General features: G+C 39.1%; 2 protein-coding genes across 3 annotated transcripts in view; one reads left to right on the forward strand and one right to left on the reverse strand.

The window, feature by feature from the left end:
- The first annotated feature begins 708 nt into the window (after positions 1 to 708).
- Positions 709 to 11,269, forward strand: traf6 (TNF receptor-associated factor 6). Of its 2 annotated transcripts, none has more exons than XM_084734834.1 (8): positions 709 to 823; positions 4,293 to 4,618; positions 4,843 to 4,993; positions 6,646 to 6,804; positions 6,941 to 7,012; positions 8,389 to 8,466; positions 8,716 to 9,042; positions 10,515 to 11,269. In XM_084734834.1, the coding sequence occupies exons 2-8, from the start codon at positions 4,293 to 4,295 to the stop codon at positions 11,118 to 11,120; spliced, it is 1,719 nt and encodes a 572-aa protein (XP_084590960.1). In that variant the 5' UTR covers positions 709 to 823; the 3' UTR covers positions 11,121 to 11,269. The 2 variants fall into 2 exon arrangements, with proteins under 2 accessions (XP_084590960.1, XP_084591040.1); XM_084734914.1 differs by having other exon boundaries at positions 793 to 923.
- Positions 11,270 to 14,393: 3,124 nt separating this feature from the next.
- Positions 14,394 to 27,346, reverse strand: part of trpm5 (transient receptor potential cation channel, subfamily M, member 5) — a 37,641-nt gene continuing 24,688 nt past the window's right edge. Inside the window, exons 14-26 of the mRNA XM_084735031.1 lie at positions 27,180 to 27,325; positions 24,389 to 24,501; positions 24,203 to 24,304; positions 22,967 to 23,225; positions 19,667 to 19,785; positions 18,847 to 18,979; positions 18,060 to 18,234; positions 17,330 to 17,498; positions 17,036 to 17,214; positions 16,603 to 16,735; positions 16,352 to 16,424; positions 15,312 to 15,402; positions 14,394 to 15,174 (exon numbers count right to left, since the gene is read on the reverse strand). Coding sequence (XP_084591157.1) covers positions 14,993 to 15,174; positions 15,312 to 15,402; positions 16,352 to 16,424; positions 16,603 to 16,735; positions 17,036 to 17,214; positions 17,330 to 17,498; positions 18,060 to 18,234; positions 18,847 to 18,979; positions 19,667 to 19,785; positions 22,967 to 23,225; positions 24,203 to 24,304; positions 24,389 to 24,501; positions 27,180 to 27,325 — 1,874 coding nt within the window. The 3' untranslated portion in view covers positions 14,394 to 14,992. The remainder of the gene's footprint in view (positions 15,175 to 15,311; positions 15,403 to 16,351; positions 16,425 to 16,602; positions 16,736 to 17,035; positions 17,215 to 17,329; positions 17,499 to 18,059; positions 18,235 to 18,846; positions 18,980 to 19,666; positions 19,786 to 22,966; positions 23,226 to 24,202; positions 24,305 to 24,388; positions 24,502 to 27,179; positions 27,326 to 27,346) is intronic.

The following is a 27,346-nucleotide window of genomic DNA, read 5'->3' on the forward strand; positions in this document are numbered from 1 at the left end:
AAAATGAGAGAATAACAGTTTGAATGTTTACTTTTTTTTAAATTGGCAATGCCCATTTACCAACAAAAGGATATATCCTGCTACATTGTTGATAATATTGACCCTGTATGTTCTTTGTATTGGGAAAATGTACGGTTTGGTTTCCCTTAAAACAAGAAGAAATCTAAAGAATTGTACATAATAAATTTGTTGATTATTTTAGCCAAATACCATATCCACAAATCCAGATTCAGCCATTCTAAACCTCAATTTATACCATTTGAAAAGGAAACGAAACATATGATACAGCTGTAAAGACGACTGATTTGTGCTCCTGCTCATTTAATTTCATCCCTCAGGCTCTGGTAATTATTTTTTTGTCTGTTTGTATTAATGACTTCCTTGATTGTATGTATTTTTATTTTTGAAAATAAATAAATAAATAAATAAATAAACAAACAAACAAAAACAAAACACCAACCTTAACAGTACACTTTTCATAATAGGGAAAATCCAGCTGGTTCTGAAACAGTAGAATATGTACTCATATCATTCAGACAAAAATGGTAGAGTACTTTATAAAAAAAGTAAAATAAAATGTGAGGACAGTATTCAAGGGAGAAAGTGGTTGTTTAGTTTTTTTTAAGGCCGGCTGGACTCGAAATACAGCTTTTAAAGTGAATTTATAATGAGGAGGTATAGAACCTCAAGGTGGCGGTAATGCAACACATTGGATGCAGGCTGCCGTCAAACCTCAAAGAAGAAGAAGAGGATGATGACGTTTGGAGAGAAAAAACAGGAAATTCTGTAGAAACGAAAACTTCGAGACGTTTTCAAGGCAAAGGTGGGTACAATATAAGAGTAATATCTGCGCCTCCAGACGTACTCACTGCTTTATTAGCGCTGTTGCTGATGAGGACGCGTGTTTGCTGCCTGCCGTTTTGGTCAGTATCTTTCTTTTAATCGCTTTTTAGGTTGCAAAGTTGAAGTTCCGCAATCAGTAGGCATGCCCGGGGTCGTGTCTAGAAGGGAACTGTTGATTTGCGAAACTCTCGCGAGATTTGTATGCGTCATTTCTTCATTGTACAAACCTACTGTCTCTTTTACTGTGACAACCCTGAGGTTAGTTTTTGGCTTTTGGTTCAGGGCCAAAAATATATTTTTGGGTTTTGGGAAAGATCATGGTGTGGGTTAAAATTAATCATTCTCGCGAGATTTTGTTTTGCGGGTGTGGGGTTCCCTTCTAGGAACGACCGCATGACTCGTCCGTCAAATGACAACATTACCTTCTCTATTGTAATGCTATGCATGCGATTAGTTGGTTATAAGTGATCTGCTATGAACAGCGTCTCAGTTTTACCTCATATAACTTTACTACTTTAGTTAGGACCTTGTTGATTCGTTCTACTCATGCCTCCAAGTAACATTAGATTAACGTAACTTCCCTTGTAGGTGTAGCTTTATCTTATTTTACAGTTTGGACACCTCCACTCTATATTTTACAGTTTTAAGTCACTGGATAACAGGATGAGTGTACACAGATGTGGCCATACTGCTAACTTACTTAATGCATATAGCTGTACTTATTTTTTTGTATGGTAAGATACAGATCCATAATCTTTTCATATAAAGTGGTGAAATAAGCAGAAAAATGTAATTTAACCCAAGCTTAAGGTTCAAGATTCAAAATTGTGTTGCCATTTAGCTGATAGGAATTACCTTTGGTTACATCACATAAAACAAAAACAAAAGAGAAACCACTGACTGTATGTAAGGATAGAAACCACAAGATGTCATGTCGGGTCACATCACCTCTCCTCACCTCACCTCACCTCACTGAGACCTAAAACAAAAGTTAAAAACGATTATAAAAAATGATTATAAGGTCAAACCATAAAACCGTTAGGCATAAAAAAAACCAACAGGACAGTAAAACAATCATAGAGCAATCATAGAACTGAACCGCTTAGTCCAGGGGTGTCAAACTGATTTTAGTTCATGGGTCACATACAGCCAAATTTGAAAACCATTAAAACAATTGCAGAATAACCTATTATAACACCTCCAAATATTCCCTTTTTATTATAAAGAAGTAAAAGTACATTCTTAATGTTCATAATTAATTAACCATCCATTCACAAACGGATGATGAACAGCTGGGGATGCCTGAAGAAAAATGTTAAGTGTAAATGTCTTGGATCTACAGTGGCACAAAACATTGTGTGTTTTGGAACTGAACAACAACATAATATTTTACCTCCTTATGATTAAACGTACATGACAAGACCTAGAATTTTCTTTAAAGTTTCCAGACATTTTAACTCCTGTGTAGTATTGCTGGCATTAATATGCAGCACCAACAGAAGTGGAAGCTAATCAGGAAGAAGGTGACGTTATCATAATCACAAACAAATCACCACCTAAAAATTTTCTGGCAGTGCTTTAGCAGTAAGGTTTCCACCAAAATTGTTTTAAGATAGAAGTCTGATACAAAATATTTTGTACTGAAGCTGCTGACTAACAATATTTTCCATAATGTTCAACATCTTTAAATATGATTACACTACACTTTTTTTTTTCTAGAGAACTGTATTCTGCTCTTCTGTATTCTGGAATTAGCCTAATGACTGCTCTGACAACTTGCATTGTCATCCTGAGCTGGACAGGATGACAATGCAGTGACAGTGTTGATCCCTGTTTCTTTAAGCCTGTGGTGACATAGGCAAAGCCAGTTTGTCCACAACCCAAAGATATTCAGTTTAACGTCATAAAGAAACCAGAGAATAGTGACATTTGAGAAGCTGAAATCAGAGAATTTGGACACTTTTTATTAGAAAATGACTCAAAACTATTAATCGATTATCAAAGCGAGAACATTATGTACTATTGTGTACATACCATTACTGAATCTTGTGGTAGAGAATAACAACACCTCTGGTGTTTTAAGAGTTCACTGTCTCTGGATAAGTGCTGTTAAGGAACATGGTTGTCCAATATAATTCAATTCAGAAAATTTAATTTATCCCAGAAGAACCGTTTCTGAGGCAGGCATAGTAAAAAAAAGTTCTTACACATAAAATATATAAAGACAATACATTATAATCAAACACTGGCCATGATGCAGAGGTACAGCAGTAAGAATACATGGCAGACAGCAGTGACCATGTGAACAAGAGGTAGAGTCAAAGGGTTAATGTCCAGCAGCAATGATAAATAATTACAGTGCAGGGGGATGGGGGCTGGTTGCAGACAAATATGTGTGGAGGTTAGTCCCAGGCGGGATAGGAGGAGGGGGCCGAGGGCAAACTGGAGTTAAGTAGACGAACAGTTGGTGTCCTGGTAGTGCAGCTGGTAGAGAGTTTGCCCCTTGTTCTGAGGCTGTGGGTCCTTGCAGCAGCTGGAGGTTCGACTGCTGCCTATGGCTTTTTGCTGCATGTCATTTCCCCACTCTCTCTTCCCCTTTCCTGTCGTATCTTTGTTTGTCCTTCAACTTAAAGGCAAGCCACCAAAAATATATCTATCTGTATATATAAAAAAAGTAGACGAACAACCTCATGTATGAAGGTTGCCGTCCTCCAGTTGGTCCTGTCGCTGCAGGGCAGCACAGACTCCTGCCAGACAGCAGCCATTCAAAGGCCCTCTGTAACTGACTAATGGGGAGTTCCAGGTATTTAATCTCTTGTGGGGTCATTAACACCTCTCATTTCTGGATTGTTTGCTGTGTGCTCTGGAGGCGCTTCTTGTTTTGGATTGTGATAATATGAAACCAGCAGATGAATAAGACGGTTATTGTGCTTTATGTGTAATATTTTTCTTTTCAATCATTATTTTTTTCTTTCTCTTTTTAAAGAAGGGAGGAAGCTGAGAAAGATGTAAGATACAGTGTCTCTTTCTCTGTAGCCTAATAATCTAAATTTCAGCAAGGGGTGGTATCCCCCTGGTCTGATTTATGATGCAGTTCACACATTTTGTCCAACTTTGTCCAAAAACAATGAATATTTACTTATTTACTTGTCCACTTGACATTACCTACAATTAGGGATGTAATAATACAAAAAAAAAAGTCCATGATACAATATTTGTCCTTTATGAAATCATAAATCTGATGTGTACAGCATTTTTTGTTTTTCTCATTAGCCAGTCATGACCTAAGCATGTACAAAAAATTGGCATGAATTGTCTTCGGCAATGAATGATTGAATTATGTCTGTTGAACCAAAAACAATGCAGCATATAAAAATGATAAAACGAAGTAGCCATGTAACATTGCAGTAGATATTGTCAATATTGAAACATTTTTTTCTTCTCCACAGATGGCTTGTTTTGACAGCAATAAGGCGAGTTTGGAGGAAGACAGCTATGAAGGAGCTGTTGGTGGAGAGCTGTCCGGCTGTGCGTTGGCAATGATGGAAAAGGAACGGGAGTCCCTTCTCAGCCCTTCAGAGAGCCCTGGCACCTTAATCAGCAGCAACTCTGCTAGTTTTCAAGCTGCTGCCCCCCTCCAGGGCTATGACGTGGAGTTTGACCCACCGCTAGAGAGTAAATATGAGTGTCCTATCTGCCTTATGGCTCTGAGGAATGCCATCCAAACACCCTGTGGACACCGTTTCTGCAAGAACTGCATTGAGAAATCCATTCGGTATGTTACTGTGGATAACACTGAGTACTAACACAGGCCTGTAATGCATTTGTTACCACAAGCTTCACGGCACATTGTGGAACAGCTGTTAAAAATAAAATAAATGTAGTCTAAGTACTGTATGTATGACTGTATGACTACTTTCACTGCTCAAATATAAAGCACTGTGCAGAACCAGATGATGTTAATACTGATGATTTGTGTTCTTCCTCTTGTTAAAACAGCGACACAGGACAGAGGTGCCCTGTGGACAATGAAATGCTGTCTGAAGACCAGCTGTTTCCTGACAACTTTGCCAAACGTGAGATTCTTTCGCTAACCGTTCGCTGTCCAAACTCTGGCTGTGCAGAGAAAATGGAGCTGCGGCATTTAGAGGTGAGAAATTTAAGTGTTAGGCATATCTGATTTTGAATGCAGTCCGACCAAGAACACGGAAACAGGAAATGTAAAGGAGAAATATGTAGTAAATTTTCTGCAAAATGATGATGATGTGTCCCCTGAGATTAAGGAAACATACTAAGTCAAAATGCGTTTTAGATAAAGAGGCTTTACATCAACAGATGGTTGACATAGTTATAAAAAATGCTCATGAGCTGCTTTATAATTTGCAAACAGCTGATCAACTTACAACGTAGGAATGTATAATGTTACACTTGTCTTGCCGCTTGTGCACATTCAGTGTCCCAGGCAACCTGCTTTACCATTGAGTCTAGAGAGAAAAGGACACACCCATTTAAAATGCTTCCTGTCAGTGTTACATGCCCATATACATACCTTCAGTGGCATAATAAGATTGATATGATATTTAGATCATTGTGATTACTTCTGTCATACTGTACAGACTGTAAATGATTAGAGAAAATGCAGTTGTGATTGTTTGTCGTTGATCCATCAGCATCTGAAAACAAAGAGAAAGTCCTCAGCAACTTCTACACATACTGAGTTTGTGTTTTATGCTGGAGTGTCCTAGTCCATGTTTGGACTGTATAAGAGTTACAGTGTATAGGTCTGTGATTATAATTCAACAAAAAAAATAACTGCCTTATTAAGATGACTTTAAGACTCAAAAGTCTTTTGGAAATGACTTAATTTTTACCATTATGTTTTCATGGTAAGAAATATGCTTGATGTTGAATATACTCTTTGAAAAATGGTTCTCAGAAAACGCGCACGTCCTTTAAACTTTGACATTGTGCGTGTATGCACATTGAACATTACCTGCTCGTCACCTAGTAGGGAACAGGTGGATTTTGTTATTGCTTCAGCAACTTTTCAGGCTTTGATTTCAGTGCAGTTGGCTTGCTAATGAAAAATATATGCTAGAGCCTCTGTTGATCCCTCTCTCTGGAAATTGGGACACACTAAATAATCATGATCAAAACATATTATCAATGTTAATATGAACAGCTGGTAGAATATACAAAGTGGCAGTATACATTGATTGGTGTGGTTAAAGGAATTCTGTAAACTATATTTGGTACAGTTGCATTTATAGTAAGAGTTTAGACGTGATGGTAAAAGCTTTGAGATTCGATATTGAAAATGCTTTCAATTTTACTCTTAAAAAGCTTTGTGAATCCAGTTTAAAAAAACAAAAAACTGGCAAGAAGTGAGGTACCGACAGCTCAGTTTGCCTCTTCTCCTGTCAACACGTCAGCACAGACTCTTCTCTCTGACTGTTGCAACATTCCCTCACACTGTTGGCTCCTGATCAGCAGCCAGTATGAAGGTTAAAGTTTAGTTATGAGCGACGAACGTTCACCTGCTGGAATGCTGATAACTCTCATTGACTTCCAATAGATCCTTGTTTATGTGAAACCTCTCATAAACTCACTTCTGTCCGTTAAGGGAATAATGAGGGATCAAGGGAGCTATCATATTATGTCTATATAAAAAACTATTAGGCTTCAAGTAACAAATGGTATCTTCCTCTGGTGAGGATGATGCAATTGCTGCATGTGAATCACTGCTGTCCTGCTACACTATTAAATTAAATGCATTGTTTCAATGTATTGCTTTCCCTCCAGACCCATTTGGCCTGTTGTGAGTTTGCCACTGTGCCGTGCCCACAATGCCAGCAGTCTGTGAGAAAGAGCCACCTAGAGGAGCACACGACTGTTGAGTGCCAGAGGAGACCTATGTCGTGTCCAGATTGTGTGGCAACCTTTGTTTATGAGCAGAGAGAGGTAATGTTGTTGACTCACTTTTGTAATTGCTCCCGTTGGTTTTTTCCAGAATAGTTCTCATAGGAAAATCTCACAGCTGCTCTGTGTATCAGTGAGGATTAGTCTCCAAACAATCTGGTTTCTGTCGCTCCTTCAGCTCCATCAGCAGCAGTGTCCCTTTGCCAGTGTGATGTGCCAGTACTGTGAGATGGATCTCATCAGAGACCAGGTGAGTGATACCATGCAGGGTGGCTACAGGTCCTTACAAAGCCTTAAAATATCCTACATGCACATGTACTAATAAAAGGCATTAACACGTGTTGCATTTTCTTAAATTCTGTTTTAGGAATGTCTTGAATATGTATTTATTAAACACTGCAAGCATGATCTAAAATTCATTCTAGATAGAATAAAATTTTTATTTTCAGGTCTGGATAAGTATGGAAAAAAGAAAAGAGAGTATGGAAAAATATTTGTTTTCAAGACTGTTGCTGCTTTTCTATTTTCTAAAGATAAAATTCAGTATTTCTAAAAATAAATTGGTCATACAAGCAGAGAGAGCTAATATTGAATACAAAGCAAAAAGTTTACGACTGAGCACACACTCCTACACAGAGCTGCTTCTACACCTGTACGTCACAGCCTGTAAAACAGCCCTGCCCCAAGTGCCAACCATATATCTGAATTACATAAACACTACACAGCATCACAGGTAAGGGAGCCATACCTATATGTCTACATTCATCATCGTTTCCATGGACACAACCAATAAAAAGGCTGCACAGACATTGTCAGAACTAAATTAATAAAGTTTTTTCAACTTATTTTTGTTTTTTTTATAAAAAAAGACTGTCACACCTCCATTGACGGCATGGAGAAGCTAGCTTGTTAGCTAACCTGCAAACACTCCAGTTTTCTTGCTACCTAATTTGAACCCTTTCTTTAGTGCTTCCCTTCAGCCTTTTATATCCAGTACTTCACAGCAAGTCTCCTTCATGTCAATGCACCTGTGAGCTTGAAGCGGTGATTGGCATCATGCACATCAGACAATTGATTTAATATCATTAAGGACAAATATATTTTTTTTCCACACTAATAAACACATTTGAACAAATCTTCTTTAACTCATCCAGTTATTGTTATTTTACTTTGATGATTTGATTATGAACTAAATGTATTTTCTCAGAAGATTACGTCTATATACTCACATTCTGTCTTTAGTTTTATTGCAAAATTGGCTTTAAAAAGCCTTGCTGATACATGCATACACCCTGTAATGTCTGCCATGAAAAAATGCCTCAGGTTAATCAGAATGTTTTTATAGTAGCTGTTTATTTAAGCTAACGTCTGTCAACATGAACTTCTCTTTAGTTTAAGCAATGGGGAACTATTTCACACCCAGTCACAGCACATGTCACAGTTGATGTGAGCCTCCACCATCTCTGCCGTACCAAATGCAAATGATCATGTCTATAAGTTTTTTTGTGTATGAGACAGGAAGTGAGTTAGTTCCCAATATTATACAGTGGAAATTGTTGAAATGCTTGTTGAAATCCTGATTTCAATAAATAGATATGAATGAAGCTGATGATGTTTCTGTTTCAGATGGAGTCTCACTGTGATACAGATTGCCCAAAAGCACCCATTGCCTGTAACTTTAGTATCTTTGGATGTAAGGAAAGGGTAAGTGATCAAAAGTAAAGTTTCTTGTGTCACAAATCTTCTACATTGTTTAAAGGGATAGTTTGGATTATTTGAAGTGGGGCTGTATAAGGTACAGTAGATGGCGGTTGGCACGCTCCCAGTTGGAAGAAGCAGAGAGGAGTACCAACACAGAAGCTATGAAATATACTGCTGTGGACAGGGTTAGCAGGTATTTTAATCACTTAAAAGAGGTCAATCAATTAAATTAAAAACTGTTTCCCTCTGCAGATGCAGCGCCACAACCTGGCTCAGCACATGCAGGAGTTCACACAGATGCACATGCGCTACATGGCTGAGTTCCTGCGCGGCCTGAGCCTCAATGGCACCACACCCAAATCCATGTGGACGCTAGGACCTTCTGTTTCCTCTGAGGATCAAGGAGCTGCGGCAGCATCGGTATCAGCCTGTAGTGGACCCAGAGGAGCAGTGAGCTGCAGCAGCAACTGCGCCCCTAGTCATTCTAATGAGGAGATGCAGAGGCTGAGGGAGATGGATGGACGCCTGGTGAGACAGGATCACCAGCTGCGTGAGCTCATCATCTTAAAAGAAACACAGGTAGAGGATGTCCTTGAGCTATGAAGTACTGTGTGCCTGTGGTTTGTTTGTGTCAGTGATCACATTTTTTGTGTTCTATCCTTCCTGGATACACGTCTGTGTCATGTCTTTTCAGCACATCAGTGACTTAAACTTGCAGTTATTAGATTAATGATTTAAAGCTACAGTTGGTAACGATAAGAAAAACTTTTTATCATATTTGCTGAAACTGTCCTGATTGTAGTACGTGAGATGGCTAATGGCATTTGCAAGAATCCTTCGCACCTCAACAACCAATCAGAGCCAGCTTCCTACCCAAAGTGTCACCCAAGTGGACCACCCGCCCCTTAACAAAACAAACTATTCTATTTCTGTTATTTAACCAGTTTATTTGTATTTATCATTTCATTTCAGCTCAGTGTCAGAGCATTACTTGTTTTGCTGTCTTTTACCGTCACACTTTCTCTCCTCTGTGTGCTTATATCCATGGACTCCACACACCAACACACACACATGTAGCAGAGCAGAAGAGACATAGATGGAGATGATGGCAACTTCTGTCATTACTGCCAAGTGCAATTAAAGCTTCAACATGAATAATTAATTGATATAATGCTCCCAAAGATGTGTACCTTGCATATTGCAGTTGCGGTGACGTTAGCAGTTAGCATACTAGCTCCCGCTTAAGTCGCTTTCTGTGCTTCATACAGAGCAGTTTTATACAGTTGCTGAACTTATGTGCAGATGATGAATGAATGATAGTCAAAATAAAAACTGGTAATATTATCCTCTAGTTCCTTCTGTCTGATTCACAATGACAGTAGTTAGTTTGCAGTGCAGCAGTCAGTAAGCACCTAAGCCAAATGACCAGACAAAAGTATGCTGAGACGCCTTTAGTGAACCAGGTGAAGTGAAGATCGCATGTTGAGGCTAATAGGTGTTTTTCCTGACAGTGACTGCATAATTCCAGCCAGGACGTTTTACCCCAAAGGGACTTGGTTTCAAACCCGACACGCTCCACGGCCCTGGTGTGGGGACAGTTTGGGTTTACACTGAACAAGAGAGAATATTCATTTATTTTTTTTCACATTCCTGTTTCAGTGTCTCAATGTTTTTAAGAATTTAAAGTTCATTGGTCTTTGAAAGTGTGCACTTGCATTGCAACAGTGGCATAAAATGGTCTTAAAATGACAATATCCAATTATTTCTGTTTAATTTCTTGTCCAGTTATAAGTTATAAGTATTTTTATTCTTCAAGTAATTTTTCCTCACTCTTAAATGTGTAACTGCAGTGATTGTGTATTGGGTTGTGAACACTTGCCAGGACGTGATTGACCTGCACTCAGTGCTGTGCCTGAACGCAGCCTGTGTTGACACAGATGGAGCTCTGAAGCCGCTGCTGCTCTGCTAGCTTGCTGCTCGCACTGCTCCTCCTGTGTAAACATGCTGTAAGTCTTTGTCATTAAACTATTGTCCCACTGTCTCTGCCACAGGCCGGCCAGCTTGCAGAGCTCAGGCGCAGAGTGTCGATGCTGGAGGAGACGGTGAAGGAGCTGGAGTCCCAGCAGTGTCACGGCGTCTTCATCTGGCGCCTCAAAGGTTTCTCCGTCCACCTGCGGAACCAGGAAGCTGGCTTGCCAGTGGTGGAGCACAGCCCTGGCTTCTACACGGGCCGTCCAGGCTACAAGCTGTGCCTGCGCCTGCACCTGCAGACCCCCAATGCCCCGCGCTGCTCCAACTACATCTCCCTCTTTGTCCACACCATGCAAGGAGCTTTTGACGGGCAGCTGACCTGGCCGTTCCAGGGCACCATCCGCCTCGCCATCCTAGACCAGGGCCCGGAGGGTCAGCACCACATTGAGGTGATGGAGACTAAACCAGACCTGCAAGCCTTCCAAAAGCCCACCATCCAGCGTAACCCCAAAGGATTTGGCTACGTCACCTTTCTGCACCTGCAGCAGCTAAGTCAGAGAGGCTTTGTTAAAGATGATACTCTTCTTATCCGCTGCGAGGTGACGCCACGTTTTGACAGTATGCTTCACCGGGAGGGACCAACGGTGCAGCCTCGAGGACCTGAGGCCTCAGTTTCGAGGGACTGAAGTCAATCTCATATCTGCTGGATCATCATCACTTGGAGATGTCAACGCAGGACACTTGCCACTGCTTAAATACAGCTCATTTTAACTGATGGACATCAGGAGGAGGAAAATTAAAAATTTGGACACCGCAAGTATATCGATATTTATTTGTCTGCCAACTTTTCAATGTTGGTGTGATTTTTATTTTAAATAAATATATAGAGCACAATAGATTTAATTAAGTTTTGAAAGTATGTACTCAACCACATGGTACTAGCATTCTGAAATAAGTTTGTCTTGTGTAAATAGTCAGTAATATTTAACCAGTTCATTATAACCGGGGAAGGATGTGCACTTGCTGCCTGCAGACTGAATATTACCAGCAGACTTTGCCGTCTTTATCTGGTTGTTGGACACTGCACTGAATGTTAAAAGATACCCTGTGGAGTATAAGTGGAGTTTTTGACCACTCGAGGCACTATGGAGCCATATTTAGCTTCTCCTCTCCTAACACACGCACAAGGATCTACATGTATGTAGGGTTACATGATACACATTTTTAATGACTGCAGAGGGTAATAGTAAGTGAGTGAGTAGTGCATATATGCAGGTTTTTTTTAAAGGCGGGTAAACTGGCAAAAAATACTGACTCAGATCCCTTTGCCAGTAGATGAGTTTGGCTTTCTGTTTTTTTCTAATGTGTCAGGTCAAATGTCACAAACATACCAGTAAACAAAACTGGGTAAGTAAACAGTAGAGAGCAGCATCATGGTCAGTGTCAGTATGTTATGGTGTTTTTTTTTTGTTTGTTTGGTTTTTTTTAACCTTTTCCTTCAGTTTCTCTTCACGACTCTCTTCTCTCAAACTCGATGCCTGATTTGGAATGATGTTCAAGCGCTGCTGGAACGGAGACTGAATTTGTGGTTGAGATGAGCTGCAGAACTTACAGACACAAATTGAAAACTGAAAATTAGCGAGTCAACCTAGGTGTTTCTTTCACTGCTGATTAGAGCTAGAGCCGAAAAAATACCTGTGACTATAGCAGCGTATTTTGACCCGGGAATGAATACTTTGAACTTTGATGTGGAATTTATATTGTCTCTTAGAAAAGTCTAGATTTCACTTAAGTGATTTTCCTGCTATTTATGGCGGCATATTGCAGTTTGAGAAGCATATGTGGTGAACTGGTGAGCTTTATGAACAAAGTGGTAGGAATTATGTGCTACGTGTTTCGCTTAGCTTGTCAACACATTATTTAGACTCCAGAATAATACACTTTACCTGCTCTACCACTGCTGTGATCTTGTCCTGCAGAAACTTGGCTTCTTTCTCTTTTGTCCGTGGCTGTTCCCGTCTAAATCTTCATTGGTGCTGGATTTTATTGATACAGATTAGTAGACACAGGTATGAAAGTTACAATTGAAAACTTCTTAGAATCTGTGTAAACAAGGTGTTTTATGCTCAGTCGGTATATTTTATGAATCAGATGTAAGCACACCATTGGAAATTATCTTAAGTCTAACTTAAGGTATAAATAAAGGAACATAATTATAAATATGGCCAAGCTAAGTGTGGAGTGAGTCTTTTTTTTTTTTAAAACATATTTGTAGATGAAACAATGCAGAGGAGTATTATGTCAGCTGGAGAAGGTGAAGCAGCAATCAGAGCAGAGAAACAAGTCTGGCCATGTCCATCAAACAAGAGGACGCTTATATGACGTCCCTTTGTTTCATCGTGTTGCAAATTTGCTGGCGGTAACGAGGCGAGCAACTTCCTGCAGGAGGTGAAGAGGACGACTGCTGGTTGACGTTTGTGTGGACAGTGGAAACAACACAAGTTTCAGAAAAACTGTGGTTACACCAAAACTCCACAGGGTCTCTTAAATGAGGTCAATGTAAGAAGTGGGAATAGCAAAACTCACATTGATGTGCTTGCCAAATCTAGCATTTCACGCGCCACTACTTTTTACTGTGCTGTTATCCGGGTATCATTGTGACATAATCAGCGAAATAACGGCAACCTTTTCACGATATTCTGTTTACCTGGTTTCATCATGACTGTACAGTAGATTTATCTATAATACATTCTAACCATGCAGATTTGTCTCTATGCTGCTCATTGTGCTTTGATAGAATTTATGGTGCCTTTCACACGGATGCTCCTACCTAATGTGACCTAGAAATTATTTCAAAAGTAGACATGAATCTATCATTGAGGGTCAGTGTCTTTACTTTAAAACCATATGCTGCCTGTTATGCCTCCACATAATGTAATTAATACACTTTATTTTTTGTTTCCATCTGTAACTGAATTGTTAGGATGCTTTTCAAAGTGAGCTGACTGTGTAAGCAATAATTGTTGTTTAAAGTCAGGCTTACTTAAACTCACAACCACTGTACTGTCAAACGTGATGTCTTAATGTCAACTGACTTGGACCATACATTAAAAAAAACCTTAAGTTTAATTTCTGTGTTTTTCTTTTAAACAAAAAGAAAGCCCTCAGTTACTGACTAATCTGACATTTTGCAGCCATCTTGACATAAAATAATGGGGTAAACACAGCTGTAAACAATAATACTAATTAAGTAGTATTTTAAGTATTATTTCTGTTCCATTCAGACCAAATGGAGTCAGGGTGCTGCTATTGTGCACATTGTCTCACCGGAAAGGCTCTGCTACACTAAATGGAACAGAGCCTCAGTTAGTATCATTGGTAACACCTGTGTTTACACTATTACAAATATGGCTGCCATGCAACAGGTTTATTTCTAAAACTTGTTTAGAACGTCTCACAAGTATTAAGGCTGTCAAAAGTATCAGTATTTCAAAACCATATTGTTTAAAGCAATATAATACATTTAACATTTGATAGTATCAAAGTACCAAAGCTGTAAAGAAAAGCTCTAGGTGCTTGTTGAAGACCTCAGTTCAGGTTTCCTGCCTAAAATTTGGCTTGCAGCATTGCAAAACCACAGGTGCTCAGTGAGTTTTTTAAACCAGCATTCTGTTCCGGTGGTTAATTAAAAAAAAAAAAAAAAAAAAAAAAAAAAAAAAAAGCAAGAAAGAAAACAGTATCTTATTTTGTGGCACTGTGACTTTTTTGTTTTTGATGTGGTATCAAAAGAGTTATAGAGTATCATTTTTTAATGCTAGTATTTTATCAGAGTTTAAACTTCTGGTATTGTGACAGCCCTAATTAATATTAATAATGTGTCCTTAAATGCTGAAGTGAATCTTTTAAAACTCAAATTATTAAATTCCACAAAGCATAAAAGGAATTAAAGGTCCAGTGTGTAAGATTTAAGGGGATTTATTGACAGAATACAGCAGAAATGAAATACAATATCCATCAGTATGTTTTCGTTAGTGTATAATGTGTGTATAAAGTGTATTTTCAAATTTGAAAATAACAATTATTGTGATTCTGTTGTCTTAGATTGAGCCGTTTCTATCTTAAGAGGGTGTGGGTCCTCTTCCATGGAGGCTGCCATGTTGGACTGCCATGTTTCTGTAGCGGCCCTGAACAGACAAACCTAACACTGGCTCTGGATTCGGCCTTTTGCATTTGTATTTTCACAGCCACAGTAGATTCTCCTACAAGCTTGAAAGGGGCGAGTGAGACAAGATTTTTTTCAATCTGCAAGCTCACTGCCTGATGCCACTAAATCCTACACACTGGTCTGTTAATTTGTTTCTTAAAACGTATACCAAACTTTGCAACAACACTCAAAAACCAGTGAGACATCTGTGAATACATCCAACATAATTTTATTCATAAGAATTTAGGTCAAAATCAAATCAATGTTCCCTTTCCCCTGATTACATCATCAGCATACCACAAAATATTCTAAAAATCTTACAGTGTCATAATTAGTCTGTTACTGTTGTCACTTTCATTCATCGATGTAAGGAAATTTTTTGTTGGCTCCATATCCTGGATGACCCGCTTTGGCTGCTCCGCCTTCTTGTTTGACCTGTGTCTCTGGCTGACTTTGAGGACTTTGAGGACTTTGAGGACTTGTAGGACTCTGAGGTCCGTCCTTGGAGCTGGTTGGTTTAGAGGCCGTTAGAGACACTGAAAAGTAAAGCTATATTAATATTAAAGTATAAAATACATACGACAGAACACAAGTATAATCACAGAATAGAGTAATAGTGTAACATAATTATAAATTATGAGTCACTCTTTAATATGTCTGATTTTTGCCTCACTTGGAGCTCTTGGAGCGTCTTTCCCGCACTTGAGGGTGCTTTGAGCGAAGCACTCTGCCATCCAGGACAACACCTCCCCACAATATCTGACCTACAGGCAAAGATAGAAAGGACTTAGGTTTAGGATTACTTACAAGGCAGAGTTGTTTTTAAATTTTGCATTTTGAGAATAAAGTTTAAATGTCGAGAATAATGTCAAACTTTGAGTAACAGTGCCAGGCATCAGAAAAAAATAAATCAGGGGAGGATGACTGTTTTGCTTTATTTTATTTTATTTATTTATTTTGCATTTTTAAAATACAGTCTAAATGTTGAGGATAAGTCATAATTAAGTAAGTAGTAAAGTGAAATATCATTTCAAGAATAAAGAATAAAGTTGAAATAGTATTTTGACGTCTTTGTCAAGATTTTTATTAACATTGTGACCTTACTCTCAATATCATACATATATACTTTATTCTCAAAATGCAAATGAAACTTTTTGTCTTGAAATGTAAATTTAAAAACAAACAAACAAAAAAAAATCCTCCTCCTGATTTATTTTTTTTTATGCTTGGTGGTAGTACTGGAAGTTTGACTTTACTCCCGACATTTAAACTTTATTCGCGAAATTTCAAATAAAAAACAAACAAACAAAAAAAGCCTTCCTACTCTCATTTTTTCCCTTATACTCTTCTGTAGAAATACACTTAAGAAATGCAACCTGACTATGTGACAGACCAGAATCAGAAATAGATTTAATGATTTAATACCAGCTAGTTTTAAACATATGAGGAATTTGCCTTGGGGCTTTTAGTGCATAACTGTAAACACAGCAAGTACTATGAGTCAAGAAGCACAAACAGAAAATTGACAATAAGATGTAAAAGTCATGAAGAAAATATGTACAATATGTTATTTACATGAATGGTCGTACAGCTTTGTGCAAGGATGTGTAAAGTGTTCACAGAGGAATGTGCAAAATTGCAGTACAAGAATGTTTGAAATGTGCAGGATAGTCATCTGAAATGGTGCTGTTGAGCTAATTTTTCAAGGTTTACCTGAGCATCCATGGATGCAAGTCGTTTCTCTTGGTCCTTGAACCCACCAACAATCCTCAGCAAACTCTGCACCCTTGGGCACAAACAGAAATCTGTTAAAACCACATTTAATGCTGCACGAATTGATTTTTTTTTACCACTAGGGGGCATAAAAACCTTAAAATGAGCCACAGTTGGAAAAAAAAGCTGTGATAAACCTCCTGCATGGTACCTGCCCAGTATAAATTTTTAATAATAAAAATAGGAATTACTTGGAGGAGGTGCTCTTGAGTCTCTCCTCACTGCTCTCCCAGTGCTGCCGCTCCAGTTTGGCCAAGTAGTTCTCTTTCTGCACCGTCTCCCATGTTATCAGCCTCTGGTCCAGCCCTGCCGGCAGCTCTCTCTCTGGCAAGACACACACACACACACACACACACACACACACACACACACACACACACACACACACACACACACACACACACAGAGCCAGTCCAATAGCCAATTAACCAACAGGCAATTTCTATGGATAGAGCAGGTGAAAGACAGAGATAAGCACACAGTGTGTTTTCCAGTATTTCATTTAATTCTAAATTAGCCTGATTATCCATAAGAAACTATTTTAATATCTGCTCGAAGTAAAGCAGAAAGGCTTAATAGTTCCAAATGGAAATGTGCTGAAATGTGCATGTGTAACCTTCATACCGAGATGCTCCTGCTTGGACTCGGGCTGTTTGACCAGGCTGAGGAGGAGCTGAGAGAGATGGCTGATGATGATGAAGGGCGGAGCCAGTGCTGGACGGCTGTGGTACTCCACGATTAGGTTGTATCTCTGGAACTTCCAAAAGATGTCCGTGTTGCCCTGCACTACCTGGAAAGTGTAGCTGCGAGGAAAAAAGAACAAAAAGCCAATAAAATCTATATCTTTTTTTCACTGTAAAATGTACAAAGAAGCCACAGAACACAAACATACGGCCTTCTGGATTCTCAGCCACTAACCTGAACATGGCAATGAGCAGGTTCAGCAGCAGGACATTGGTGACAAGAAGGAAGATAACCAGCAGCAGGATGACCAGCCAGTTGGCGTAGATGTTGGGACACGGCGGCCGTAGGCCCATGATAATCTCCTCAGAGTCATCGGTGCAGTTCATGTCAGGCATGCGAGCAGCTGTGCCCCGTTTAACGAAAGAACAAGAAAATTAGATTAGAACACAGCCGGGCCAACAGAAAGCCACCCCTGATTATGACCAGGGACCCTCAGGGTTCCACCTTTTCACATTCAGTCCTTCAAATTATTTGTATAAAAACTTTTTTATTTTACACAAGACTTTATAGATCAATAAATATTATTTTAATTCTTAAATCCAGAATAGTTCATAGATTTCTTTCTAATCTAACTATGACTATTAATAAACATGCATTTATATAATGTTAGTCACATACTTTTTAACATATGTTGCTTCTATTGTTATTCTATCAGGCCCTGCTTATTTTGTATTTATACACTTTATTTTATTTATGTTGCTTTCATACTCTCTTGTATGCTATTGTTTTTATTCTATCCTTTGGGATTAGTAAAGTTCAACCTCACACGACACCCATTAGTGCCTGAGAAAAAAACTGAGATCCTCTGGCACAAATGATCAAAATAGACCACAACAAACATTTTTCATGGATTAATATATATTTAAAAAGTCAAGTTCAGAAATTTTAATCTACTGTAATTCACCATCTATTTCCTCCAGGGGGATCTGGCCAAAAATGTGCAAGTAGGGGCGGTACAAAGCTCTGCGAAACACCCAGTCAATCCTCGGGTCATTGGGGTGGAGAAGAGCCTGAGTGGCGACGCCGTACGCAATGAGCCACACGCTCAGGAAGAAGAGGAAGAAAAAAACATCCTTCATCTGTGAACGAGAAACAGACGTGTTTTTGTGGTTTTCATGGGCTACATCGTCTTCATTTAGACAACAACATCATTCAGACTGGGTTTCACCAACAAAGATTAATGTAATTTGGCATTAATTCTAATCAGATTTGAGCAAGTTTAGCAATGGAGCTGAACCAAAATTAAATAGTGTTTAATCAATGCGTGGATGATTGCTTACCCAAATTAAAATAAATAAATGAATAAAAAATAAATTTAAGTGCTGTCAGGACCAAGCCATGAAGTATAAAGGACCGAAGAAACTGTTAACTTTCAGCTCGGCAGAGAAACTTATCCTTTAAGAAGAGAGAGAAAGAAAGAAGAGACATGTCTTCAAACTAATTTGAGTCCGTCCCCCACCTCTCTTCGAGGAACTTGATTATTGTGCTGAATCCATCTTAAAAAGGCAGCCTTTAAAGGAGTTTAAAGGTTTAAGTGCAACAGAATTGAATTCAATCCAGGTTTAGAGTAAAAAACAAACCTTGGCTTTAAAGAGAGGTTTAAATTTAATCAGGTTTAAAAATAAATCCTTGTCGGTGCGACCTAGAATAGTAATTATACTGTTTAGACAGCAGTGTTTTGTTTTGGTCACCATTCGTTCCACTATGATGATCTTTGGGCCCAGCTGTTTATGGATGGCAAAGATGTGGATCAGACGTAGAGTGAAGACCATGAAGTCTATCGCCAGAACTGTCCTTCCTGCCTCATACGTGCTGCTCGCCATCCTGCAAAAATCAACCCAAAGTGACATTATTTACTGTGCAGTTTTGTCCATTCTGCCACTTCTTTCCATTTGGTATTTAAGTCATCACTCTCTGCTTTAGTCTAAGCCTCTATGCTATTGTGGTATGTGATATTTTTTAGTGGCATTTAATGTTAATTATGCAACAAGGCAGGACTTAAATGTTTCTATTAAATGCATTGCAGGGCTGTACAGAGAGTGAAAAATGTGCAAAAGTGCAAACATTTTTAGTCAGTGTTGAACTTTTCCTGAGTGCAGAATGAAGCTTGCATGATGAGTCACCCTATTTAAAGGTTACTCTACAGGTGCACCTAGTCAATAATCTAGGGCTTGATTGAACACACATGAAGTCAATTGTGCACAGGTCAAGTCACCACAGGCACATCAGAACAATACAGTTTCATAGCACCGACACAGTCTCATACACATACTGATATAAAAATATTAGCTTTTACACAAAGAGGTGCTTCATTCTGAGGAAAGCTCAACAAATGCCCTTTTGTGCATGTTCACAGTCTGTGCAGCCCTGCAATGAATTTAATATAAGTATTTAAAATCAAGACTGAGCATGTAACTTTTTCCCCGACTACCACACCAGAGAAGACCAGCAAAATACAGTTTGTTAAGGTGCAGCTCAATCCTTGTGAATCACTGATTTAATGTTATTTACCTGCATGAAACCCCAACAACAAACAGTAAGATGGCAACCATGTCGCACTTGTTCCAGTTGTCCTCAACATAGAGTTTGAACTTCTTCAAGATGCTCATCTCTTCATCCGTGAAGAAGCTCTGTGTCATAAAAGATGGAAGTGAAAAATCCCCCCCCCCCAAAAAAAGGTAGTTAATTTGAAAATCACTGCCAGTCACTTTCCATCAATCTGTTCTGTGGTATGAAAAGTGTGATGTGACATTGATACCTGCTGCAAGATCTTGTTTGCACATTCTCTGTTTGATTTAACAGCATCAGTAATTAAATATAAAGTGATATGTGTGACTGTTTTGTTATGACAGAAATCAAAACGTACTGTATAAAATGAACAGTCTTAATGTGTATCCTATCCTTAAAATCTTTTTGAAAATGTTTGGACTTGTGCAGTTGGCTCTGGAGCTGAATGGAGCTGAAACTACAGTTCAGGCTGTGTGCAACTGTAAAGCTGACATTTCATATGTAAATGTTTTCACACCCTGAATTGCTCTAGGTGTTTATGGGTAAATGAGGCTTTAATTAACATTTGTCACCTATTTAAATCATCCATTATATCTGAACTGAAGGGTTTTTTTCTCTCTCTGTTAGAGCTGAGTAATATTTGCCCTCTGCCAGGTCACACGCTGGAGCCCCGTTCAGACACACCTGCAGGGCCAAAAGGGAGTCAGCGGGAACACGGCCCCGCTGCTTTAGAGGCACCTGCAGTGCCCCAATTTCTCATTCCTGTAAAATGTCTCTGACACAGTGAGTATAAGGTTGAGTTGTCTCCTGCGGTTTGAACAGGGCACCTGTAAGTGCATCAAGAAACAGTGTTTGGCTCTGAATGGTACAATTGATTTGAGAACAAGCTGAGGGCAGCATGCTGCTTTCATAAAGTGAGAGAGTGGTGTGTACAGTAAGCCCTGACTGACATACCAAACAGGCTGACGTGATGACCAAATATATGATAACTAAATATATTTAACTGCAACTAACTGACTGACTGACTGACTGGCTCGTCTCAGAGCTGTTGAGAAAGGTCTGGCTCCGCACATTGTCTTTCTGCTATAGTGGAAAAAACGCCCCGAGCTGGAAGTTTCTCTAAGCTAGGCATGAGACATACGGTAAACTGATCAAACACATCACACTTAACATGATGTAGAGATGAGTGATGAGTGATGAGCTTAGTGAAATTTAATGACGAATTTTGTGTAAATAACAATAAAAATACCCTGATTATGTAAAATCTTTGGAATAATCATGTTGGGGGGTGGTGAACTATATATAATTAAATAACTAGTTTAACTACATTTTGCATTAGCTTCCTGGTAGTTCAACTACATTCATATTTGTATTACGATTCAAGTAGTTTAATAACTTTTTTTAACATTGTGTTCAGAACCAGAGATGACATTCCTCGCACTTTCCCATGAATATTATGGGAATTTATTTTATTGTTCAAATATGTCATGTGAACAAGTGGGTACTTTTAAAAAAAACTTTTCTCATTATATCTTTTAGACTTTCCTGTCACATATACATTGTCAGTTTGATCATTTCTTTTCCAAAAGTACTTTTTCCAAGTAGCTTTAGTTAACCAAACTAGATTTCTCCCTCGGGTATCTTTTCTGCAGTTCAACTTCTTCCAGTGTGAAGTAATTGGTAGCTTGAAGAGCTGCTTTCAAAGTAGATTCCACCGGGACGAATATGCTTTTAGCAGTGCAATGTAAAAAATTGAAATATACTGAATATATAGGTCTGTACTAATTACCGCAACAACATATTGGTTGTCACAGAGTGAGCAGCCTTGCACCAGCCCATCTATCATGTTTAAAAAGTTGGTGAACCAACAGTCAGTCTCTAACCTTGTTCTATGACAAGTATAATAAGAACAGGGGCCCCTGTAGCACTGTCTTCCCTCAGGGAGCGGCATGCACCCCTGGGCTTGATAGCATGCCAGGGCCGCCTGTAGCAGAGTGGTTCTTTTTTTGGAAACCTGTGCCATAGTTCTGTTCAGCTCAGGGACTTTCTGAGATGCTTGATGAAAAAAAAAAGCGAGGCGAGGGAGCAGCCGTGAAGGCCTGTCTCATCTGGGGCTTTTGTGCCCAAGGGAGGAGGGCTCAGCGGGATCAGTGCAATAAGGGATCATGCTTGTCTGACCTGGTTCACTGGGAGGGAGTCAAGCAGCGAGGTGAAAGGCTCATGAATCCTTAAAACCCCAGAGAAATTGAGGTCATTGTAGTGATTCACATCACCTCCTACTCAGAAATGTTTGACTGTCAAGCCTGAACGCTGTGATGCAAACACTTCTAATAACAATACCGGGCTTCAAAATATAAGACACAATGCTTACACTCTTAGAAGTAAAGGTTCCAAAACGGTTCTTCCTGATGAGCTGAGGTTTTACCTAGAAGTGTTTTCTTCTGAAGAACAATTTTTTGAAGAAAGCGCTCTTTGTAAGACTAAGGATTCTATTAAGAACACTTTTCATCCTAAGATCCCTCTTGGAAGAAACAGCTCTTTTGTCAAGGGCTCTTTGTACCATAATATAAAACAGTTCTTGGTAGAACCCCTGAGTATGTTCTAGATAAAACCCTTGGAATATAAAAAGGTTCTCTGTAGAACCCCTGAGTTTGTTCTAGATAAAACCCGTGGAATATAAATTGATTCTAGGTAGAATCTTTTTGGTGGGTTCTAGATAATACTCTTGAAATATAAAAGGGTTCTTGATAGGATCCCCTTGGTGGGTTCTAGATAAAACCATTGGAATATGAGAAGGATCTCTGTAGAACCCCCTGAGTGTGTTCAGGATAAAACCCATGGAATATAAAATGATTCTAGGAAGAAGCCTCTTGGTTGGTTCTTGATAAAACCGTTAAATTTTTAAAGGGTTCCCAGTGTGGATTCTCGTTAGCATCCTCCGTGCAGGAAGGTTCTGAATAGAACCACCAGAGAGTGTTCTGTGTGGAACCAATATACATAAGAGGGTTCTCTGTAGTGTCATGGGGCATTCTGGGTGGAACTTTTCACAGATGGTTCTCAGTAGTTCTCTTGGTAGAACCCTCTGTTTGAAGTGGACCCTTTATAAAAGGTTTTACTACTTACCAAAAGTTGTTCTCCTGTGTTGACAAGCCTAAGAGCCCTTTATGATTCTAGTTAGCACCTTAATTTCAGATATTCATAAAAAAAATCTCTAAATACAGGACTGAGAACTTAAAATGTGTTAAAGAACATGAACCGTGTTCATAAATGAAGCAGTGAGTGTTTGGATGCTTTGACCGTCACCTGTCTGAGTTCCTCCAGAACCAGGGTGAAGACCCAGAAGTACAGCATGATCTCTGGGGCTCCGGGGCCGAGGGGCGGCGGTGGGCGGAAGTCCAGCAGGAGCACATAGGTGAAGAGGAAGAGGAAGGCGAAGTACATGATGACATTACCGAGGAACACGGTGACGGGAGCGCTCCAGAAGCGACGCCAGCGGCGGAGCAAGAAACGCCACCAGACAGAGGCACAGCTCTGAGCATCTGGACCTCCAGGTGAAGAGTCCCTGGAAATCAGAAAGTATATACTGGCTTCTTAAAGGGACAGTTCACTCCAAAATCAAAAATTATTTCGAGACCATTATTTTTCTTCTTACCTGTAAAGCTATTTATCAATCTAGATTATTTAGATATTAGCTGTCAAGTTTTGGAGATACAACTACACCTGGCAAGTGTATCATCATGCAGAAGGAAGCGTGCATCTCCTCATGGATGAGAGGCTTGTGACAACCAAGGATGTAAACTTTATGTTCTCGCATTAAACTGCTCATAACAAGGTGTGTGGATTATCTTGAGTAACTGGGTCATGATCTCTGAAAAGAGACACTGCTGTTGAGTTTTTCCAAATGTCCTTTTTTTTGGGTGGGGTGCTTTGAGCTCCGTAAGTGAGAGCCATTTAGTTCCATTATATTGGAGAGGAGGCGGACGTCTCTCAAAAACTCAACAACTCACACTAAAACTATCCAGATGGATGAACGGCATCACAGGTAAGTGGAAAAATGTGCATGTTTGATTTTGAGTTGAATCTTTCCTTTGATTTGGAAAAGAGGAAAATTATTGACCCCACTGATGATTTGGTTTGTAAATACAGGCTGGATGTACGACAGCTTGTGCGATATATATGCGATATTCTTACCCTAGCCTTAACTAATCACCCCTCATGCCTAAACCTAACCAACCTAACCAACAAAAGCAATGATTACGGACCAATCAGAGGCAGAGTAGCTGATGACTTTTCCCGTCTGGGAACAAAATTGGTATCTGTAGCTCTATATGAAATGTCATATATTTGTGGAAAGATTTGAGAGAAATAATTTTGTGTGCACAGAAGAAGTCTTAGATCTTTTACTTCAACTAATGAAAAATGGAATGTAATTATAATTTTGTTGACTAGTACAAGGCAGTGCTACATATTTTAGAAAGAAACAAGTGAAGAGAATGATATTGCCGCAGCAATTTGAGTTTTGTTTGATTGCAAACTCACAGAGGGTCGTCGTCATCAGTTAGTAATAAAGCCTTCTCTGTGTCCAGACTGTCCAGCTCTGCAAACTGCTCGCGGCCGTTACGATTATCAAGTTCCTCGTCACTGAGAAACACACATGAGAGAGCGTCAGTTCATGCAATAAAAGACATACAGGACATCCACGTGGCCAACAGAAATGGTGATCACCTGAACTTTATGAGGTTGGTCCAGATGAGTGGCGGACAGAAGAAAGACACCACAAGTTTGGAGATGGCTGTGTCTGTCGTCATCGCCCCCCACCAAATCTTTGTGAGCAGAGCCTGCAGGAGAGTTAAGGTTTTTTTCATTACTGTTAAAGAGATCTGAATGTCTCTCATTTCATTTAAAAATTTAATAAGACCCTAAGAATTTCATAACCCTCCAGATGCACCATCTCATTTTCATTTGGGAATGAACAAACATTAAGCAAATAAATACATTATTAATAATAAAAAAAATGTTAAATAATAAAAAACAAGACCCACTTACATCTGTTACAAGTGTCATTTGAACAAGGACAAGAATTAAAATAAATAAGCAGACCAAATAAGATTATGCCAAATACTGTCTGCTTATAAGCTAAAAATGAAGCTATTTGATATACAAGCAAAGAGTGAAACAGGAACATTATTTCCGTCTGATGGTGCTTTAAACTTACAATCTCAATTTCTTCAAAAATTCTTGGCACAATAAAAAAAAAGGCTGTTGAGTTTGTCTAAGAGAATATAATGATCTGAATGGAACTAAAAACAGTTTTACTTCACCACCAGAGGGCATCATAGTCCAGAGAATATTTCTGCCTGACAGTCTTGTGACTGTATCCATGGAGGCATGACACAGGGAGTTACCCTAGTTAGTTAGCAGGGAAAAAAATATGCAAATTTTCCCTCCTCATCAAATGATTTCATATGACATGTTAATCATTTCCTTCTCTGGGATGAGGTCACTTGTATGAAGGGACACTTGATGCTCGGTCATGGCCTTGTCCGCTCTTCATACCGGACGAGTAAAAATCCACATTCTCCTGAAACGCTACACATGTACTGAATTATAATTAACAGCTTCCCATTTTAAAAGGTGATATTAGTCCAACTGTGTGCTTTAAATAAATTATTACTTCACTGTCAAGAGTTTTCCACGTGCTAACTTTCCCTGCTGACATTGAATACCAATTAACTCTCAATGATGACTTTGTAATGACAAGGACGTCTGTTGGAGGGAAATTTCGGCAGAGCTGTGAACTGAATGGAGCCCAGTGAGCAGCAGAAGATATGACTTTGCAAGAAGTATCTATTGGTATGAAATGTCCTGGAACAGTTTTTAATAACTGCAGGGCAAAACAGTGCTTCAATGCAGAGTGCAGAAATTACAACCAGCTAGAAAAAAGTGGTTCCTAAAATGTTCTGAGCACATTTTTTTTTGTTCTAGGGCTGCTGACTGAACATTCCTGCATGTTCTAATGTAAAAATATTTTCTGAATGTCTTAGGGAGGTCAGTTTAATGTTGCTAGGTGGTCACTTGAGCGTTTCCCCTTAACTTTCCCCGATGTAAAACCAACATTATTGTTATGTTACTAGAATATTCTTGGAGGGGTAGTTAAATTGTCCAAAAAGGTTACATGAACATTTCCTCTTTACGTTCCTTGGAAGTTTAAATTGTAAATTTGCCTTATGTAAAACCAGCATTTTGGTAATGTTTCCAGAATGTACTGTGAGGGTTAGTTGGTTACGGTAATGTTGCCCAATAACATTCGCTGGAAGTTAAAAGGAGTTTTTTTTTTTTTAACATACAACGTTGTGGTTACATTCCCACAATGTTCTCCAAATTAGTTGAATGCTCCTCATAACCTTTCTTAGAATAGCAAGTTTTTTCAACTGTAAAGAAAATGTAAAGGTTAGCTGAACATTTCAGGAAAGATAATTTCATGTCAAAACTGGCAAAACTAATCTTTCAGCATCTGATATCACCATGAGTCATGCAGTAAATAGAAATAGGAGGAATTCTAGTCTAAGGTAACAGTATCATGTTGAAGTTTGTTCAGTGGCAGCCAGCACTGTAAAAACAGAATAGAAAACTGTAAAAACAGAATAGAAAACTAGTTTTATCTACTAATAATGTTTTCTTGGAATAACTTATTTTTCTTCTCTAGATAAACTTTAATCTTAAAACTTAACCAAACTCATTCAAATGAAAGCAAATAATGGTTAATAATTCAATATTTTCATTTGCAACCATTTAATTTTCAAGCACTCAAAATTCTTAAATTCATAGATTCAAGTTAATCTAAGGAGGGAAATTCAATTATCTCAACAAAAGACTATAGGTTTGCAATACGGTGGCGACGCCTGCGAGCTAGTTCAGGCAGTCAGCTTGAGCTGCACCGCCAATCACATGTGACGTGCCTCACTCTCAGTAGTACATAACAAACGCACCCTTCCAATCTGGCGGACAATTTAAACTTCTAAACCTCCCATCTTACCCTCTACCTGCAATGCATTGCTGCCCTGTAGTGTTGCCGCCTGCTCTTTTAACCTGACCACCGCCCCAGCATCCACCCGCAGGCTCTGACAGGGGGGTTCAAGAATTTGCTCATCACTCCCCTTATATCTCTATGTAACTTAACCTGCAGGGAGTGATGAGGTCGGAGCCTAGACGCCAAACTCCAACTATGTTCTGCTGCTGAATAAACACTCTAAAACGAGACTTGTCTGACTGAACTTTAGTCATAAGTTTTTTTTTTTTACAGTGTGCAGGGAACATCGAGGGAACATTTTTAAAACTGTTACATTCCTGTAAGGAAGATTCTGGGAATGTTATAAGAACATTATGTGTTAGCTGGGAAACTGCCTAACTCTCAATAAGGAGCGTGGTGCACTGAAACTAGTTGAATGTTTAATAATAGCTGGAAGAATAAGTTAAATTGGAGCCAAATGAGCATATGTATGTGTCTCCTTGTTACCTGAACTCCATCGTGGGCAAAGAAGGATTTGGCATCTGCCTCAGTTGCCAAGTTGAGGACCGTAGATTTGCTCCAGCAGTGTGTTCTTCTCACTAACAAAGCATAAGCCCTGTCTTCACTGTTGGAGTAACACTCTCCAAAGACATCTGCCACAATAAGAACAATAT

The sequence above is a fragment of the Lutjanus erythropterus genome, chromosome 1 (genome assembly GCF_056507025.1).
Source record: "Lutjanus erythropterus isolate fLutEry1 chromosome 1, fLutEry1.hap2, whole genome shotgun sequence".
Classification (NCBI taxonomy): Eukaryota; Metazoa; Chordata; class Actinopteri; order Lutjaniformes; family Lutjanidae; genus Lutjanus; species Lutjanus erythropterus.

Bases quoted from the DNA above. Each gene is read 5' to 3' on its own strand.
- traf6 (XM_084734834.1), top strand. From the start codon at position 4,293: ATGGCTTGTTTTGACAGCAATAAGGCGAGTTTGGAGGAAGACAGCTAT. The intron at 8,467-8,715 runs GTAAGTGATCAA...TTCCCTCTGCAG, and splicing joins TCTTTGGATGTAAGGAAAGG to ATGCAGCGCCACAACCTGGC. The intron at 9,043-10,514 runs GTAGAGGATGTC...TCTCTGCCACAG, and splicing joins TCATCTTAAAAGAAACACAG to GCCGGCCAGCTTGCAGAGCT.